We start from the raw sequence: 16,228 nt of genomic DNA, 5'->3' as shown, positions 1-16,228 counted from the left end.
GGCTGCAGGATGCAGATATTGACCTATCAGAATCAAGTATTCTAGAGAGCTGTGTGTTATGTAAAATGGATTGTTCCAGTCCTGGCTTCTGATTTGTCAATTAAGCATTCTATCCCTGCAAAAATCAATGATATAGTAGCATGTTTGTTTACCATATCAGTTTTGCCTTGCATTTCTTAAGTCTCATCTCAACTATTAAGTCATTTCTAACAAATTATTCTTTAAGCATTATATAATGTAGTATTAGATAATGTTCTTAAACATGATACTTATTTATATTTATACTAATACATGATAACTTATTGTCAATTGTCACTGAGGAAATCCATCTTTTTATACCTGGGTTGGCTAAGAGTTTGAAAATCCTGCACTAAATAAACACCGTTCCCCACAGAATTGTTTTAGATCTTCTGTTTTACCATGATTTATCCCTACTTTTGTTTTATTTCCCCATGCATTTTCTAATCTTGTTTTCATTTAGAATTTATACCAAAGTTTGCTTTGGCTGCCTTGTCACTCCAGCAGACAATATTGTTCTTGCTGCTCATTACATCCTGTCTCCTTTGCCCTAGACTTGCATGACCTATTTTCCACAGAGGTTCATTCAGATTTCTCTCTAGTTGCTCCTCTGAGCCCTGTAGAGAGAAAATGCCAGACTGCAAGCTTGATAATTCGGGAAAGTGACATTCAGTCTGATAATTGATGAGCGGCTAGATTTGAAAAGGGTGGCAATGTTGATAAGTGTGTGACTGAGGGTCTCAAATGCACTGATGCAGATATATGTCAGAAGAAATATTGATCCGCATTGATCTGAGCTTTATAAGGGACTGTAGTTTCATCTCACCCTTTCATTCAATCCAAACAAGAATGGGTAATTAAAATAAACATAAAAAATACAAGATTGTTATCAAAAATATGTATTAATATGCTTGGATAATCACAAAAATGCACAAGACTAGTATCAAAGCACCTTCATTTATCCCTTCTGTCATTCTCTTTCTGAGTGTTGTGGGGGCAGGAAAGGGTCACATTGATCCCCTGGGCACTGAGGCAGCATGCTTTAGCACTGAGGTCAAAGGTTAATTACTACCTAAATTGATTTGATCCAAAGTCATGTAACATCAATATGTATTTATGTATATGTACAAGGGTGTAAGCACAGTGGAGTCTTGAGTAGACTTAGAATGTTTCATTCTTGCCAGGATGATAGTGTAGACTAGAGAATAGTTTTGAACACGCCGTGTGTGCATTAGGCTGGAATGTGATATCCCTTCTAGCCAATTAACAGGACGTCTTATACTTCTGCCAATTGAATGGAAACTTCCTCTTTCCAGAAAAGAAATAAATAAATCAACTCACCGGAAATAGTGTTCTCCCACTCTGGTTCATAAATTTAATGTATTCAATATGGGCAGAAATAAAGATCTGAGAGACAAGGGCCAAATTGTTATGACAAGGCAACTGGGTCAGAGTATCTCTGAAATGAGAAGGATTGTGGGGCAGCAGTGATGAGTATTTACCAACAGTGGTCTGAAGAGGGACAAACCACAAATCAGCGACAGGGTGTTGGGCGCCCAAGTCTCATCGATGCACGAGGGCAACGAAGGCTATCCCGTCTGAGCCAACAAAAGGTCTATGGTGGCACAAGTCACACAAAATTTTAATGATGTTGTGGGAGGAATGTGTCACAACACAAAGTGCATCACACTCTGCTGCGTATGGGGCTGTGTATCCGCAGAGGCGCATACCAATCAGAGTGCCTGTGATGACCCCTGCCCATGAAAGCGACTCGGAACTGGACCTTTAAGCAGTGGAAGAAGGCCGTCTAGTCCGATGAGTCCCATTTTCTTTTTCATCACGTGGATGGCTGTGTACTTGTTTGACAAGCCGGTGGAGAAAGTGTGAAGCTCTGGGCAACGTTCTTCTTGGAAACCCTGGGTCCGGCCATTCATGTGGACGTAAATTTGACAGGCACCACCTACCTAAAACAGACCAGGTATCTTCATGACATGTTTCGATTTTTACAGGAAATTTAAGACAAAAATACTAATTAAGTCAATGATTTTTGCAGTGATGCACTTGCTCATTTGCATCATGGGAAGAACTGTGGAACAGCTGAGATGCTCTTACTGCATGACTACATCTGATGTGTCCAGTGAGCAGACGTAATGACCACACTCTCAAAACAAGGACATCAGGACATATACACAGTGTTAGACCATGCAGACTTGCATCTTGCTACAGCATGAAAGTTTTCAGTTGATTGCACTTTCTTTTTAGCGTCTATGTGTTATTGTTTGGAAAATAGATTGGAAGTGGGGCAGAGTTTTGGTAAAGATAACAGTCTTTCGGGGTTCGTACACATAACTGCTCTGTCTTTCGCTCATTCTTTTTCTCCTTCTCCGCTGTGAGTAGTGCAGTGTTCTGGTTGGTGAGGCAAACCTGCCTGTTTGTGATCATTATCATTTCAGGCTTAGTTGGAGACATCAGCAGAATCCAGATAATGGTGAACGAGTGTGTGTGTGATGGATTTAAGGGAAGACTAGTGTAACAATGCTTAAGCTTCATAGATGGAACACCAGATTAGTCCTTGATGCCATAACCTGCATGTTGCCATGGAAACATGGGGGTTTTCTCTCCCCATGCGTCACCTGCAGCTTCATTTTTTTTTTTCTGCAGAGATGCTCACGTTCATGTAGAAAACGTGTGAAGAGGTTAAAGCGGATGTCCTCAAGCCATGTTGAGTCATAATTTACATGAATTTGATGAACGATGCTTCAATTCACTCGTGACGCTTCCCTTCCTGCTGCATGAAGATGTAGAGCAGCGATTCCCAACCAAGAGTACTGAAGCAGGTTCCAGGGAGTACTTGGAAAGATTGTGATTTTGCTTTGTAAAACCTGTAAAAAAGAAAGTTAAGAAAAAAAATGAAGGCTGTCAAAATGTTAAAATAATTAATTGCGATTATTTTTAGTGAATGCCTTAACACATTCAGTTTTTTTAAGAAATACAAAATGAGCTAAATGGAAAAATGTTCAATTACTTTTAAATATTATAAGAAATCTCAGGGTCATGACTTTTTAAAAAGAGGTTTACTTCCCATTTGATTATGGCATTGTAATGATTGTATTTTGCCATATAAATAACTTTTTACCTGTTTTATTTTTATTTTTTTTAAACAAAGTGAAATATCGTGTTGATTATAGCTCATACATTAACCCACTTTACAGTTTTACTCCCAAGGGTCCTTAAGTGTGTATCCCAGTACAAGGTTCCCAGTTTATTTCGAATCTGACATAACTGTAAAATGACTCGTGGTTTCAGTGAAGGAGTCAGTTGTGAACTCTTTTGGTTTATTTGTGAATAAAAGCCTAAATTCAATCTTCTCATCATATAAAGTGATTGCGTCTTATCAGAAACTAAACTAAATCGTTCAATTCGATTAGTTTCACGATCTCTTTATGAACTTTTTGAAGCGTCAAAGTGGTAGTTACAAAGCTATCAATGGAGGGACAGAAAGCTCTCAGATTTCATCAAAAAGATCTTAATTTGTGAACGAAAGTATTGATGGTGAGTAATTTTCATATTTGGGTGAACTGACCCTTTAAAATAACTTTTTTTCTTATTGTGAAGGTCATGTCGTGTCGCATCCAACGTAGACGCCGCTCAACCCCAGTGCGCTAGACATGACTACAACACAATCGTACATTAGTAATATTATCACTGAAGGGTTAATAAAAATAGTCTTTTTCAGACTGCATCACTGATTATAATGGGTTCTATTGTCTTTTTTCCGCATCGAGACACTCTCGTGCGGCTTAAACACGGTGTAAGACTGTAGAGCATCAGGACCTGGACCCAGACTGTCATGTCTGGTGCCTTCAACAAACACAGTATCTCTTGCAGACCTGATGCAGCATTTTTTTGCCATGGTGTTAATGGCAGATCTTACCCTTAAGGGCAGCTCAAAGGGAAACCAGTACCTCAGTGCCTCCTGCCGCTTAATGAACTGCAGCCTCCAGCTATGCAAGTGTGTGCGTGTGTTTTTTATGTGGCTTTGTTTGTGCCCAGAGGTGGAACACCAGACGCCTCCACTGCAGTGAAAATGAAACTGCTCAGCACTGAAACCGTGACCCACTCCAGAAAAACCGGATCGATGGAGTGCAGAGCAGATCTCTGCCAGCTTCACCCTGCTGGCTCCGCATTGCTAAGCCTCACGCTCTCATCCTCGGAACCCTGTCACTGAAATATTGGCACTTACTCCAACACTGCATGCTGCTCAACCCCAGTGCGTTAGACCTGACTACAACGCAATCATACATTAGTGATATTATCACTGGAGGGTTCATAAAAATTGCTTTTTCAGACTGCTGGAATGGCAACAAGACAATATAATTTCTTTCCTCACAGCATCTGGTAGTGAGATTAAAGATTAATGTCTGCCTGGGCATTCTCAAGAGCGCTCTTGCATATGCCTGATTCAAATGCTAAATGACCACTGTGGTGATTAAATTACTCATCATATTACTGGGTCTTCACTGGCAGGTTTCAAGACTATTTCTTGTCAATTTTAAAACCGATGAAAGTAACCTAGCTGAGAAAATTGTGTCTGCATCTGTATTGTTTGTTGTCAAGTTCCCCTGGCTGGGTACCAAAATAAACCAAGGACAGCAAGTAAAAGATGGCTGGGAAGGTAAAGGGGATGCTACAAAGAATGGAAGCCAAATGCAAATGGTAATTGCAGAAAACTGCTCAACAGCAAGATACTTGAACTTCTGCCATCAGCTTCTATCGACTGAAATTGTACACCAACTCCTTGGGAAAAGAACTTGAGTGAGGAACTCAAACCAAAATAATCCTTCACTCTACAACAACAGCAACTGTATTTAAGGCTGCTGGTAGGAAAATCTCACTGAACATCAGAGAAAGAAAAAGAGAGTTGTTTTGGAAATAACTTGAAAGAAAATATTACTTTTAGAGATACCGTTGTGCCTAACATTTTATCTAGGTTGAGGCATATATGTGCAATATTGTTCAAAGATTTGGGGTCAGTAAGATTATTAAACTTATAAGCGCTTTTATTCAGCAAGGATGGATGATATTAAAGACATTTATGATGTTACAAAAGATTTCAATTTCAAATAATCATTGTTCTTTTGAACTTTCTATTCATCAATGAATGATGAATAAATGTATCAGGATTTACAAAAAAAAAAAAAGTAAGCAGCACAATATTTTTTTATTCGCTACTTTGTAATGATATGGATTTTCTGTCCAAATATCTTGAATTTTGGTTTTCTGTCCATATATAGTAGCACTATTTTAAGTGCTTCACATAGGAGGTTGTAAACAACTCCACATTCCTCCACCTTACAAGAATTACCCAAATAAACCGGTGATGACCTGTTTTATTGTGATTGACAGACTGTACCCTTCACCAGTATGTGTAAGAAAGTTGCTGTATATGGGCATCCGGGGACTTATTACGACAAAACAGGTCACATCGTATTCGGCAGACCTCATAAAACCCTGATTCACAGGTCATATGATATTGTACAACACTAATACCTATGTTTATATGGCTATTCTGTGTCAGCGGTCCCTGGTAGTGGGGCAGAGCTGTGACAGGCACTGAATAAAACACAAACAAACACAGCTCAGGCCAAGCCTGGCCAGCAGAGTACTCTGTCTCCCCTTGGTCCCAAGAGGAACAAGAATGCTGAGTAAGCTCCGTGTGGGGGTGTGTATGAGTAGAAACACTGCAGTGCTGCAAGGAAAGACTTTCAACCCCGAAAACAAGGCATATCATTTCAGATGGAGCAAAACAAAGTTTTAGCACAGCACTACATGACCAGATTAACAAAAGTAAAACACAGATTATTGGTTTAAAAAAAAGTTTTGAATAATTCCTTTTTTTAAAGTCTTTTTTACCAATGCTGCATTTATTTGATTAAAAAAATACAGTAAAAAACAGTAATATTGTGAAATATTATTAGAGTTTAAAAGACCTGTTTTCTATTTGATTATATTTAAAAAAAATATGATTTATTCCTATGATGGCAAAACTGAAGTTTCAGCATCATTACTGTAGTCTTCAGTGTCACATGATCGTTAAATTCATTTTAATATGCTGATTTGCTGCTCAGTTATTATCAATTATCATTGGTGCTCAATTATTAATTAGGGTTCTTATTATTATCAATGTTGCAAACTGTTTTTGCTGCGTAATATTTTTGTGGAAATCGAAATAATTTTTTTTAGGATTGTTTGAATAGAAAATTTGAAAGAACAGCATTAAAAAAGAAATAATTTGTAACATTATAAATGTTTTTATAATGTTACTTTTGATCAATTTACTGCCCCCTTGCTGAATTAAAAGTATTAATTTCTTTTTTTCTTTTTTTTAAATGTACTTACCCTACATTTTTTAATGGTAGTTTATCATGGTTTCCACAAAAATATGAAGCAGCACAATGGATTTCAACATGGATAATAATAAGAAACATTTCTTGAGCACCAAATCAGCATATCAGAATGATTTCTGAAGGATCATTTGACACTGAAGACTGGAGTAATGATGCTGAAAATTCAGCTTTAGCGCAGAAATAACTTGGATTTTAAAATATATTAAAACAGACAACAGTTCTTTTAAATTGTAATAATATTTCACTGTATTTTTGATCAAATGAATGCAGATTTGGTCAGCATAAGAAACACAAAAAACATAAAAAAATGTAATTATGACAAATCCTATTAAATACAACAATGAACAAACTATTAAGATAAGAAAAACAAGTGAGATTACTCGACATGCACGCATAAAAACAAAATTTGCATGTACGTGTGCTCATCACTCTTGAAAGATCTAGTTTACACTGAAGCCAAGAGCATTGATTTTATAAAACATTCACTCCTCTATTTCCATCCCTCCATCCCTGACTAACCCCACACAGCTCTGTCGTTACCCACATCTACAGGGATGAATGTCACCGACGAGTTCACACTCAAACTATCGCTTTCATTCGCCCTGTCCTTCTCTCTCTCTGATGCACTAACTCTCCGAGCTGCCCCATATCTCTCTCTGCCACTCTCATGTTTGCTCTTTTGTTGTCTAGCATCTCTTTCTCAGCTTCTGAAACAAACGTAGTAAAAAAAAAAAAAGACTATTTAGAAATGCATGCACATAAAAAAATCCATATATGTCTCTCCAATGCTAGTTACAGTATCTGATAATTAACATAAATTCTCCACAATCTTATTGGATATCACATGTATATGTAAAAACCTCATAGCTTCAGTAAAGCCTTGATTTATTGCTGTTGGTTTTAACCATTTATTTTGTTATGTAACCATGCCCAACAGATCTTGAAGGCATAGCAATCCTAATGATCGAATTCGGTGGTAAATGCTGGTATCAGCAGACGTGTGCATTTAATCAGATCCATGTCGTACAAACAAAAAACACAGTATCTTTGTTTTTCAGACGCCACTATTGACATTTTGAACAGATTTTACTCTGTGGTTACAATAAAACATTGTTGATTTGATGTGGCTATTTATTTCTTTAATGCTGTAAGAATCCATTTCACTCACTATTGGTACATTTCTATTGGTTTATAAACTAACAGAATACATCACGGGCTAAATCAGAGAGATTGTTTATGGAATGAGACTTAAAATGGCAGCTAAGATACATAATATTATGCAATCCATACCTGCACATTTTGAATGACCCTCATCCACATGCTATTTTAACTGAGATCAAATTACAACTCTGAATAATCACAATAGTTTTGAATATTATTTTGCAGCACTGTGCTGAGCTGTAACACAAGAGCGCTTGAGGATCTCACAACAACAGCCATCCAAAACAGACACTATTCGTATGTGAACACTATTGCGCCATCTGTTGGCCATCGCCAAACAGAGGAAACGTGCAATAAAAAGGACAGCCGAGTGGCGCATTTCCTTATACCAGAAAGAATCTAGAATCTACTCTGAAACCACTGCCGTCTCAGTAACCTGTAAAGTGCAGAAAATAAGAACAGCTTTTATTGGAAGTCATTCTACTAGTCACAGTTTCAGTCACACATTTCCACTATGAATATATCAGACATGGTTAATCAGCAGATAATGTATTCTTGTTAAAGCATGTGGATAGAATAGCTTGTTTTTTTTCTGAGATAAACAACATGAGGGGTTTTGCGCAGCGCTGCCTGTGGTGAAAGGCCTGAACTCAGCACGCCCGACAGACGCTGAGACATGGAGGAGACAAACTGCATGCCAGCACGTAGGCAGCAGCTCTCATCTCCTGCCTCTCCTAAACGCATAATCAATCTTACTTAACGCACCTACTCCCTCTCTGAGGCGACAGAGAAACAGCCGTGAGACATGCAGTATTAATCCCTAAACTACAGCTTAAAACACACTGTATGTTAGAATGGTACCAAAACTAGAGTGCTGATGCCCATGCAAAGTTTGACGCTATGATGCCAAAGCATTTTGGAAGGTTGTCAGGACATTGCTATCAGGTTGCTAAGATAGATGACCCCCAAGTCTCTATGATATTCTGGGGCCAGATTCACAAAACAATTAGTTTGCTCTAAAGACAAAACTGAATTCCTTAAAAGAATGTTCTTAGGATAAGTAAATAAAATAAATATATAATGGCACATTAAAAAACTGCAACGGCAAGTGCTGAGCTCCCATTTTAAGCCAGTTGTGATAAAGATGTGTGTAATAATAATCATTTATTATGGTAATTTGCAGGCACTACAAAAAGATGAGTTGATTTGCAAGTCTTTGGCAAGAACCGGCATACAATCAGATAACAACGGATAACACCACACAATGCCTGTCATGTTCTTCTTAAGTAAAAAATAAGATGTTCTAAAGAAATTTTGAAATATCTTTCATCTTAAGAAATTTCTTGCCGCCTTCCTCAAGAAGATTGTCATGAGTCCAGCCCCTGGTCTCTAGATGGGACAGGGATTATCTACAATCTATGGATTATCTACAATAACATTTATATACGATTAGTTATTTTGCCCATTTTATTGTCTGCCAGGTAGAAATTGTTTGTCTGCTCACTTAAAATTAAAAGGACATGCCAAAGATTATTATCCCTTCTGTTATTATTAGTATCCGATCTAAGACATGTTTTTACCTTTCAGTCGGTAAATTCAAATTCCACGGACTTCTTCTGAATGTTTTTATTGAATGGCATCTTGAAGTCATCAAAGTCCACCTCAAAACTGAAACGCTGCCTCCTCCTTGCCGCCTTCTCCATCAGCTCGCTTGTGGTCAGCTGATTTTTCCACGTCTACAACAAATAGCAGGAAAAAACAAATATCATAATCCACTGAAACTAAATGTACTAATCTTTTGGCCACATGACATCTCATCCTTTCTTAAACTAGAAGTTTGTACGCATATATTTATGTGTAAAACATATTTTATCATATATTATATTTTAAATTTAAGATAACATAAGACACTCTTTTCTTTTAAATCACAATCTTGGTGCTCTTATAAACAGCATATGTTTTGAATAATTTAAATAATAATAATAATAACAAATTCTTGTATTTCAGAGTAACAAAAATAGGTTCTGCATACAATGCATCTGAAAATGTGTAGTTTTGGCCAATATAAAACATGTATATTTCAAATGTTTTTGAGAATGGCATGGTTAGCATGGCTTTACTTAAAGTCCCCCTGTGGTGAAAACCAAGCTTTTAATGTTGTTTGTCTATGTGGTAGTGTTGTCAAAAGTACCAACTTCAGTCTATCAGCAGATCCCTAATATATCCGCTGATAGACGTCTGCTTTCAAACACTCCTGTGTGTCTCTGTGTTAGCGCATGTGAAGACAACATGTTTTTGAAGCGTTGATCATTATAGCCAATCACAGACATATATGTTGAGCACGTGAACACAATGGCCAATCAGGGGTGTTTAAGAATCTGTTCAACAGCGCTCAAAATGCTATAGGGAAATGCTGGTATCGTCACATTTTTAAAATTTCAAGTCGGTACTTTTGGCAACACTACTATGTGGTGATTTTAATATGCTTTAAGACAAACCATGTGTAAATTCATAACTCAACACCATTGCTGAGTATTTTCCCCTTAAAACTGCAGTGAACCAAAGACAGTCTCAAAAATGCGGTTTGGAATCACTGGTGTTTCTGACGTCACAAACTACCTTGTAACTAATCACGTCAACGTGTGAACATCAACGAGTGGATCTCTGAGCTGGTGTGAGTTGAGGCGGGGCTAATTTGCATATTAATAGAACCGCATATACTAAATGAGGCAAAGGGTGTAGAGTTACATTCAAACTATTTTAAGGCATGAAGAATTTTCTTCAAGGAATTTTTTTTTTTTTAATTTTGGTGATCAAAGATGAGTTTTTAGGGATACAATTGACTACAGGGGGACTTTCAAGATCTTGCTGCATGTGCTTTCATGCAAAATGTGAGCGTGAGGAAACATCTGCAAAGAAGAATGTATCCTTACTGTGAGTACAGCCCTTATATGGAGACATATCTCTGTAGAATAATCCAGATTAATGAACGTAGAATGTGAAGTAGAATGAGAGTAAGAGCAAATGTATGTGCGCACACACCTGTTTTTGCATGAAAACACTTGTTATTAGTACATGAGGCCCATTGTGCTGCTCACACAGGCCTAGCTCACATTTCTCTCTGTGCATACCTTTGTGTGGTGTCCAGCTTACCGTTCTTGGCACAAAACTGATGTCCAATTTGTTGAGCTTGCCGCTGGTGATCTGAGTGCTGTGCACGATAACACTGTCTTTCTTCATTGCTTTCTTGACTGCTGAGTTTGAGGAGGCTGTGGGAGTGGGAACGGTGCCCTGCTGAGAAGATAAAGCGCTAACACCGTAATCAAGACACAGTGGACGTGATGACACATTGACAATGGTGTGACTTTCAACAAAGGTTCAGCGGGGTTTCCCTGAGCACACTAACAGAGTCACAAAGCCGCCAGTGCCTTGTTGGGGGGTAATATGACACGTCTGGACTCATTTACTTACTCTTTGCTTGGGTTTTCATGTTTATGGCCAGATGGTTTTGATCACAGCTTAGTTTTGAAATGACACAGCAATTTTAAAAATGAATAGTAATTCTGACAAATATGTAGTGATTTTTTATTTTATTTCTACATGAGGATAAATACTGATATTGCAGTATAATGATATTGCAGTCTATAACCCCCTATTAGGGGACACTTCTGGTTGCAGAATAAATTAGTCATGGATTTAAAAAATGTGAATTGCACATCTGAAAGTGTTTGCTATTGTGTGATGCTGCATCTGCGCCATTGGTCAAGTCAAGTCAAGTCAAGCCACAATTATTTATATAGCACTTTATACAATACAGATTGTTTTAAAGCAGCTTCACATTGATTCAATGCAAACAGGAAACAGTTGATATTATCTTTAAAGTATATTAAAAAGGAAAAAATATTGATCCCTAGTCTCATAGTATATGTTTGAATAATGTAAGAATTGTCTATTTTGATTTCATGGTGACTTTAAATGAAGGTAGGCGTGTACAGTAGATATGCTGAATCACATACAGTACGTTTGCTCTACCTTTTCTTTTGTAGAGCTAGGGGTTGAGGCCGGAGTTGGTTTGCGGTGGACTTTGATTGGCTGTGGCTTCTTGTTGTCCTTAGGTCTGGGTAGCGTATTAATCTTAGCCTGGATCAAATCCACCACTCTGAAGTCTGCATAAGCGTGGGCAACGTCCAAGCAATTTTGCTCTGCAATTAAAAGATTGAAAGTTCCTGACTCAAATGACAGCAGTTGATAAATCTCAGAGATTTAATGCACTGTAAATCTGGGTGTTCATAAGAGCGCTCCAGCAAAGATGAGGTGGCATTGTGGAAATGACGTAGAAACAGTCTGCACTGGTTGCGAATGGTTATGAATTTGTTTCAATAGATTTATGTTCCATCAGATGTAGTTGTAAAATAACTGTCGTTCCTAGAAAGTGGACTGTACCTGTCTTATTTACTGCATTGATCTTTGCCCCAGCTTTGATGAGGTACTCCACACAGGATGGCCTACAGCTCTCGATGGCTCTCATTAGGGGAGTGGCTCCATTGAGAGTGGGCGGGTCCACAGAAGCTCCCGCCTCAAGCAGCAACTGTATGATGTCCAGCTGTCCTGCATGACAGGCATGGTGCAGAGGAGTCCAGTTAAACTGATCGCATGCATTCATGTCAGCCCTGTAATGAGATTATCATTTGGGTGTAATTTTATATATATATATATATATATATATATATATATACACATATGCCAATGTAAATATACTTTCATTTATTCCTTAAAGAGATAGTCCACCCAAAAAAATCTGTCATTTACTCACCCTCATTTATTCCAAACCTGTATGACTTTCTTCTGTTGAACATGAAAGAAGATATTTTGAAGAATGTTGGTAACCAACAGTTTCTGTTCCCATTGACTTCTATTGTATTTTTTGACCATACAATGGAAAACGAATGGGAAACAAAACTGTTTGGTTACCAATTTGCTCCAAAGTATCTTTTTTATGTTCTGCAGAGGTTTGGAATGACATGTGGGAGAATTTTAATTTTTGGGTGGACTACTGTATCCTTTTAAGTCAGCACTTAGAATTTCATAAGTCTTACCCGTTATCAAGAAGGAACTTTGCCACTTCAAAGTTCCCACTTGAACATGCAGCCATGAGTGGTGTCTTGTAGAACCGATCTTTCACATCTACTGGAACCTTTTGGATGAGTGCTAACCTAAGAGACTCAATATCTCCTGTTTTAGCACAGTAGTTCATGTTTATGTATATCTTTTCGGGCTCATCGATGTACCACGTTGTATCATCTTCGATAGGATGTGCTGGTCGATGGTCCCGGTCATATCTGTGGGTATCTGTAAAATGCTGGTAGCTTTCAATCATAAAATGCGGTGGCCCACCATCATCACGGCGATGCAAGAGATCAGGTGGGACAGTGCAGATGGGCATGGGTAGATCGAACTTATTCTTTTTGGTCTTTCCTGACTTGGATGCTTTCTTCTTCTTAGGCCCATAAGATGCCATAACATATATCTTTGGAAGATATTTGAGACCTCTTAGAAAGTCATTTATATTTATGAAGCCCTCTCTTCTCTTATCGAGAGCAAGCAGAAGAGTATGAATTTGGTTCTCATCTAGAGGAGCGTGAAGTTCCTGAAGAACAGACACAAACGTCACCCTGGACACCACCTCTATTCCCATGATGCCGTCTGATGCAGACTCGAAAGCACTTCTTAGCGCATTCTCGTTTTCATGAGACCAGTCGTGAAGTGTCAGAGCCCATGGTTCATTTGTGCCGCCCATCCCTTTTGAGAACTTTCCATGTAGTCGTTCAGCCTTCTTAAGCTCTTTTACAGTGGCTTTGTGGCCACAGTCCTTAGCAATCTGACGAGGAAGCAGACCTTCTTGGTTCTTCAATTTAGGATTGCATCCTGAAGTAAGAATAAAGGTGTGAAATATCTCATATTATAAAGTTCGGCATGTTCCACATCAAGAAGCATGATTGCTTTTATAGTAGGGCTGCATGATTTTGTGAAAAAAATTGTGGTTGCAATTTTAAATGCTTTTTTTTTAGGGTTGCACAATTTATTATAATTATTACTAAATGAAAATATGAAACTATACAAAATATTGCTATTGTAATACTATTGTAATATTTCACTGTAAAATAAAACAATCAAGTATATAGAAAAAATAATATATAATAATAATAATAACAAATATATTTTATAGTACAGCTGTAGAATTACAGAACTAATATTTATGGCTGAAAATTTCTTCATTTTCAAACATTAAACCACCAAGCTTTTAATTAGGAAGGAAGAAAACAACATTTAACGCAAAACGTGCCAGTCTGAGACAGTAAAGAACACTGGATCATGAGCTGCTCATACACAAAACCACACAGTGCCTTGCTTCACTCAGAAACATGATCTGCATATTTATTACTTTAAATCATAGCCTTTGTGCCTGTTAATATGGCTAAGCCATATCACGATTGTATGGCTGTATGCTTTTTTTTTTTAATCCAGTCATTATCTCAGGAAAACAGAGCAAAAAATACTGATTACTCATCCTGCAATGCACATCCTATTCTATCCAGTCAAGTTGAATGAAAGGAAAATAAACGTTCCTTATGAATTAAAAGGAATCAATAAAGAAAATATGGAAAATAATCACAAAATACAATGAATTATAAGCAGCCTTCTCCCCTGGTTTAATGATTTTGTCTTATAGTTTTGACTTAGAATGAATTGATTTACCTCTTTGAGCTAGAAACCTGCAGCAATCTGTGTAGCCACCAGAGGCAGCAAAGTGTAGCGGTGTATCCCCCTCTGTTGTTACCACTCCAAAATCTGCTGCATATGCAGACAGCACCTTAATGATCTGGAAATAGCATAACTAGAATTAAAAGCAGTGATCATAATCATAATCAAACAATAGAAGTGAAACTCACTTCAAAGAAGCCTTTTTCCGCCGCAAAGTGAGCTGAGTGGAATCGCTTTTTATCCAGAGCATTGACGTTTCCTCCTTTCTTGAGGATGGCTCTCACTAGATCTATTGCTCCCGCTCTGGTGGCCTCCATCAGAGCTGTCAAACCGGTTTTCTGAGATATCATACACACAAAATCGATCTACCAACACCAGTCAACAGAGCTAGGAGACCTACATGTTATTCTGTGTAGTCAATGTAATACCTTTGTGTATGAACAAATGGTTTGGTATTTAAATTACATGCCTGCGATATCAGAAGGTTGGTTTGTTTGAATCCAGCTCAGGGAAAGAGGATTCAAATATCATTATCAATTACACAACATTTGCATACTTGATTTGTGGCATTGGGGTCTGCTCCTCTCTCTAGGATACTGAGACACATTCCCTCACAGTCCTGAGCTTGCTCGCAGGCCAGCAGGAACACTGGCATCCCAGTTTCTGAAACATTGTTGACATCTGCATTGCCTTTTAGGGCCACCTGGAGGCAGCGCATGTGCCTTTTGGTGGGGTGGATGCAGTAGAAGAGCAAGCCTGGGAGAGAAGCCAGAGTAAGGATTACTCAGATCGGTTTACACACTAACTGGTCGTGCCCTGATCTGTAATTAGATAGACTGCATACAATAAATCTCCATAACTGGCATGATGATGCCAGCCATTGATGATCTCTGTCGACTATGTGGCTGCTGTCAAACTGTCTTATGAAGAATTACTTCTTGTGGGGTAAGCGTCATTAATACCTAACCTTTGAGAGAAAGGGAGCTATTGTATATTGATAAATAAAATGACTTTGTATTCACCGATAAAGTTTATACAGTTCATTGATGTTCACTAATTATTTACCCTGCCACTGACCAAAGCTTTTAAAAGTTGCGTGCATATTTTTTGTAATAGATAAAAAGTAGCAGTTAATATATAACTATATTATAAAATAAAGTAATTAAAAGTTACCTTTCCCATCTTTGTCGACAAGTTTCATGTCTGCATTCTTCTTGGCCAGTAGAGACACAATACCATCATATCCGAGCTCTGCGGCCAGCATCAGCGGTGTCCGCCCCCTCCTGTCCTGCACATCTGGTCGGGCACCCTGAGCTACGAGGAACTCCAGCATGTCGGGATTGTTGGCCACTGATACCAGGTGCAGGACGCCGTACCCCTCGCGTGGCTCGGTGAGATTGATGAGGTCATCAACACCCATGCTGATTAATTTCTCTATGTACGGCTTTTCTCCATCCTGGACGCACTGAAGCAGCCGGTAGATCTGCAAAACTTCAAGCTTTCCCTTGGCCGGGTTGCATGACATTTTGAACCTGAAAATATTATATGTATGGTATGGTAGCATTTGCATATTGTTTTCTATTTTCTTTGTGTTTTGATCTATTTGAATGTGTAACTTATATGAATGCATACATTTTTATCAAAGTGCAATAAAACATGTAAGAATTTAATCGAGTAGTCTATACTTTTTCATATTTACTTTTTATTTGACATAAACTTACATGTTTTGGCATCCAATACAATAGATTTGTTTGAAAATATTGATTTATAAAGAAAACAGATGTGTTTCTAATTCTGAGTATGTGAATTGTTGTGTAGTCCACTGGTAGTGTACATAGGAATTTACTTATAATCTATTTAAAGTACAGTTAAAGGTAAAA

General features: G+C 38.0%; 1 protein-coding gene across 3 annotated transcripts; it reads right to left on the bottom strand.

Annotated features, from left to right (window-relative positions):
- Nucleotides 1-1,359: 1,359 nt before the first annotated feature.
- On the bottom strand, nt 1,360-15,877 carry ankef1a (ankyrin repeat and EF-hand domain containing 1a). 3 transcript variants are annotated; one of them, XM_079888424.1, is made up of 10 exons: nt 15,522-15,877; nt 14,905-15,104; nt 14,537-14,686; nt 14,343-14,466; nt 12,683-13,511; nt 12,030-12,256; nt 11,619-11,788; nt 10,740-10,880; nt 9,167-9,322; nt 1,360-2,900 (listed from the first exon to the last, which is right to left on the bottom strand). In XM_079888424.1, exons 1-9 carry the CDS (start codon nt 15,871-15,873, stop codon nt 9,170-9,172), a joined length of 2,346 nt encoding a protein of 781 aa, XP_079744550.1. In that variant the 5' UTR covers nt 15,874-15,877; the 3' UTR covers nt 1,360-2,900; nt 9,167-9,169. The 3 variants fall into 3 exon arrangements, with proteins under 3 accessions (XP_079744550.1, XP_079744552.1, XP_079744551.1); XM_079888426.1 differs by having other exon boundaries at nt 10,740-10,877; XM_079888425.1 differs by lacking the exon at nt 1,360-2,900 and adding an exon at nt 7,067-7,132.
- Nucleotides 15,878-16,228: the final 351 nt, after the last annotated feature.

This window comes from Squalius cephalus (assembly GCF_949319135.1).
Source record: "Squalius cephalus genome assembly, chromosome: 12".
NCBI classification, from domain to species: domain Eukaryota; kingdom Metazoa; phylum Chordata; class Actinopteri; order Cypriniformes; family Leuciscidae; genus Squalius; species Squalius cephalus.
This window is presented reverse-complemented; position numbering and strand designations above follow the sequence as displayed.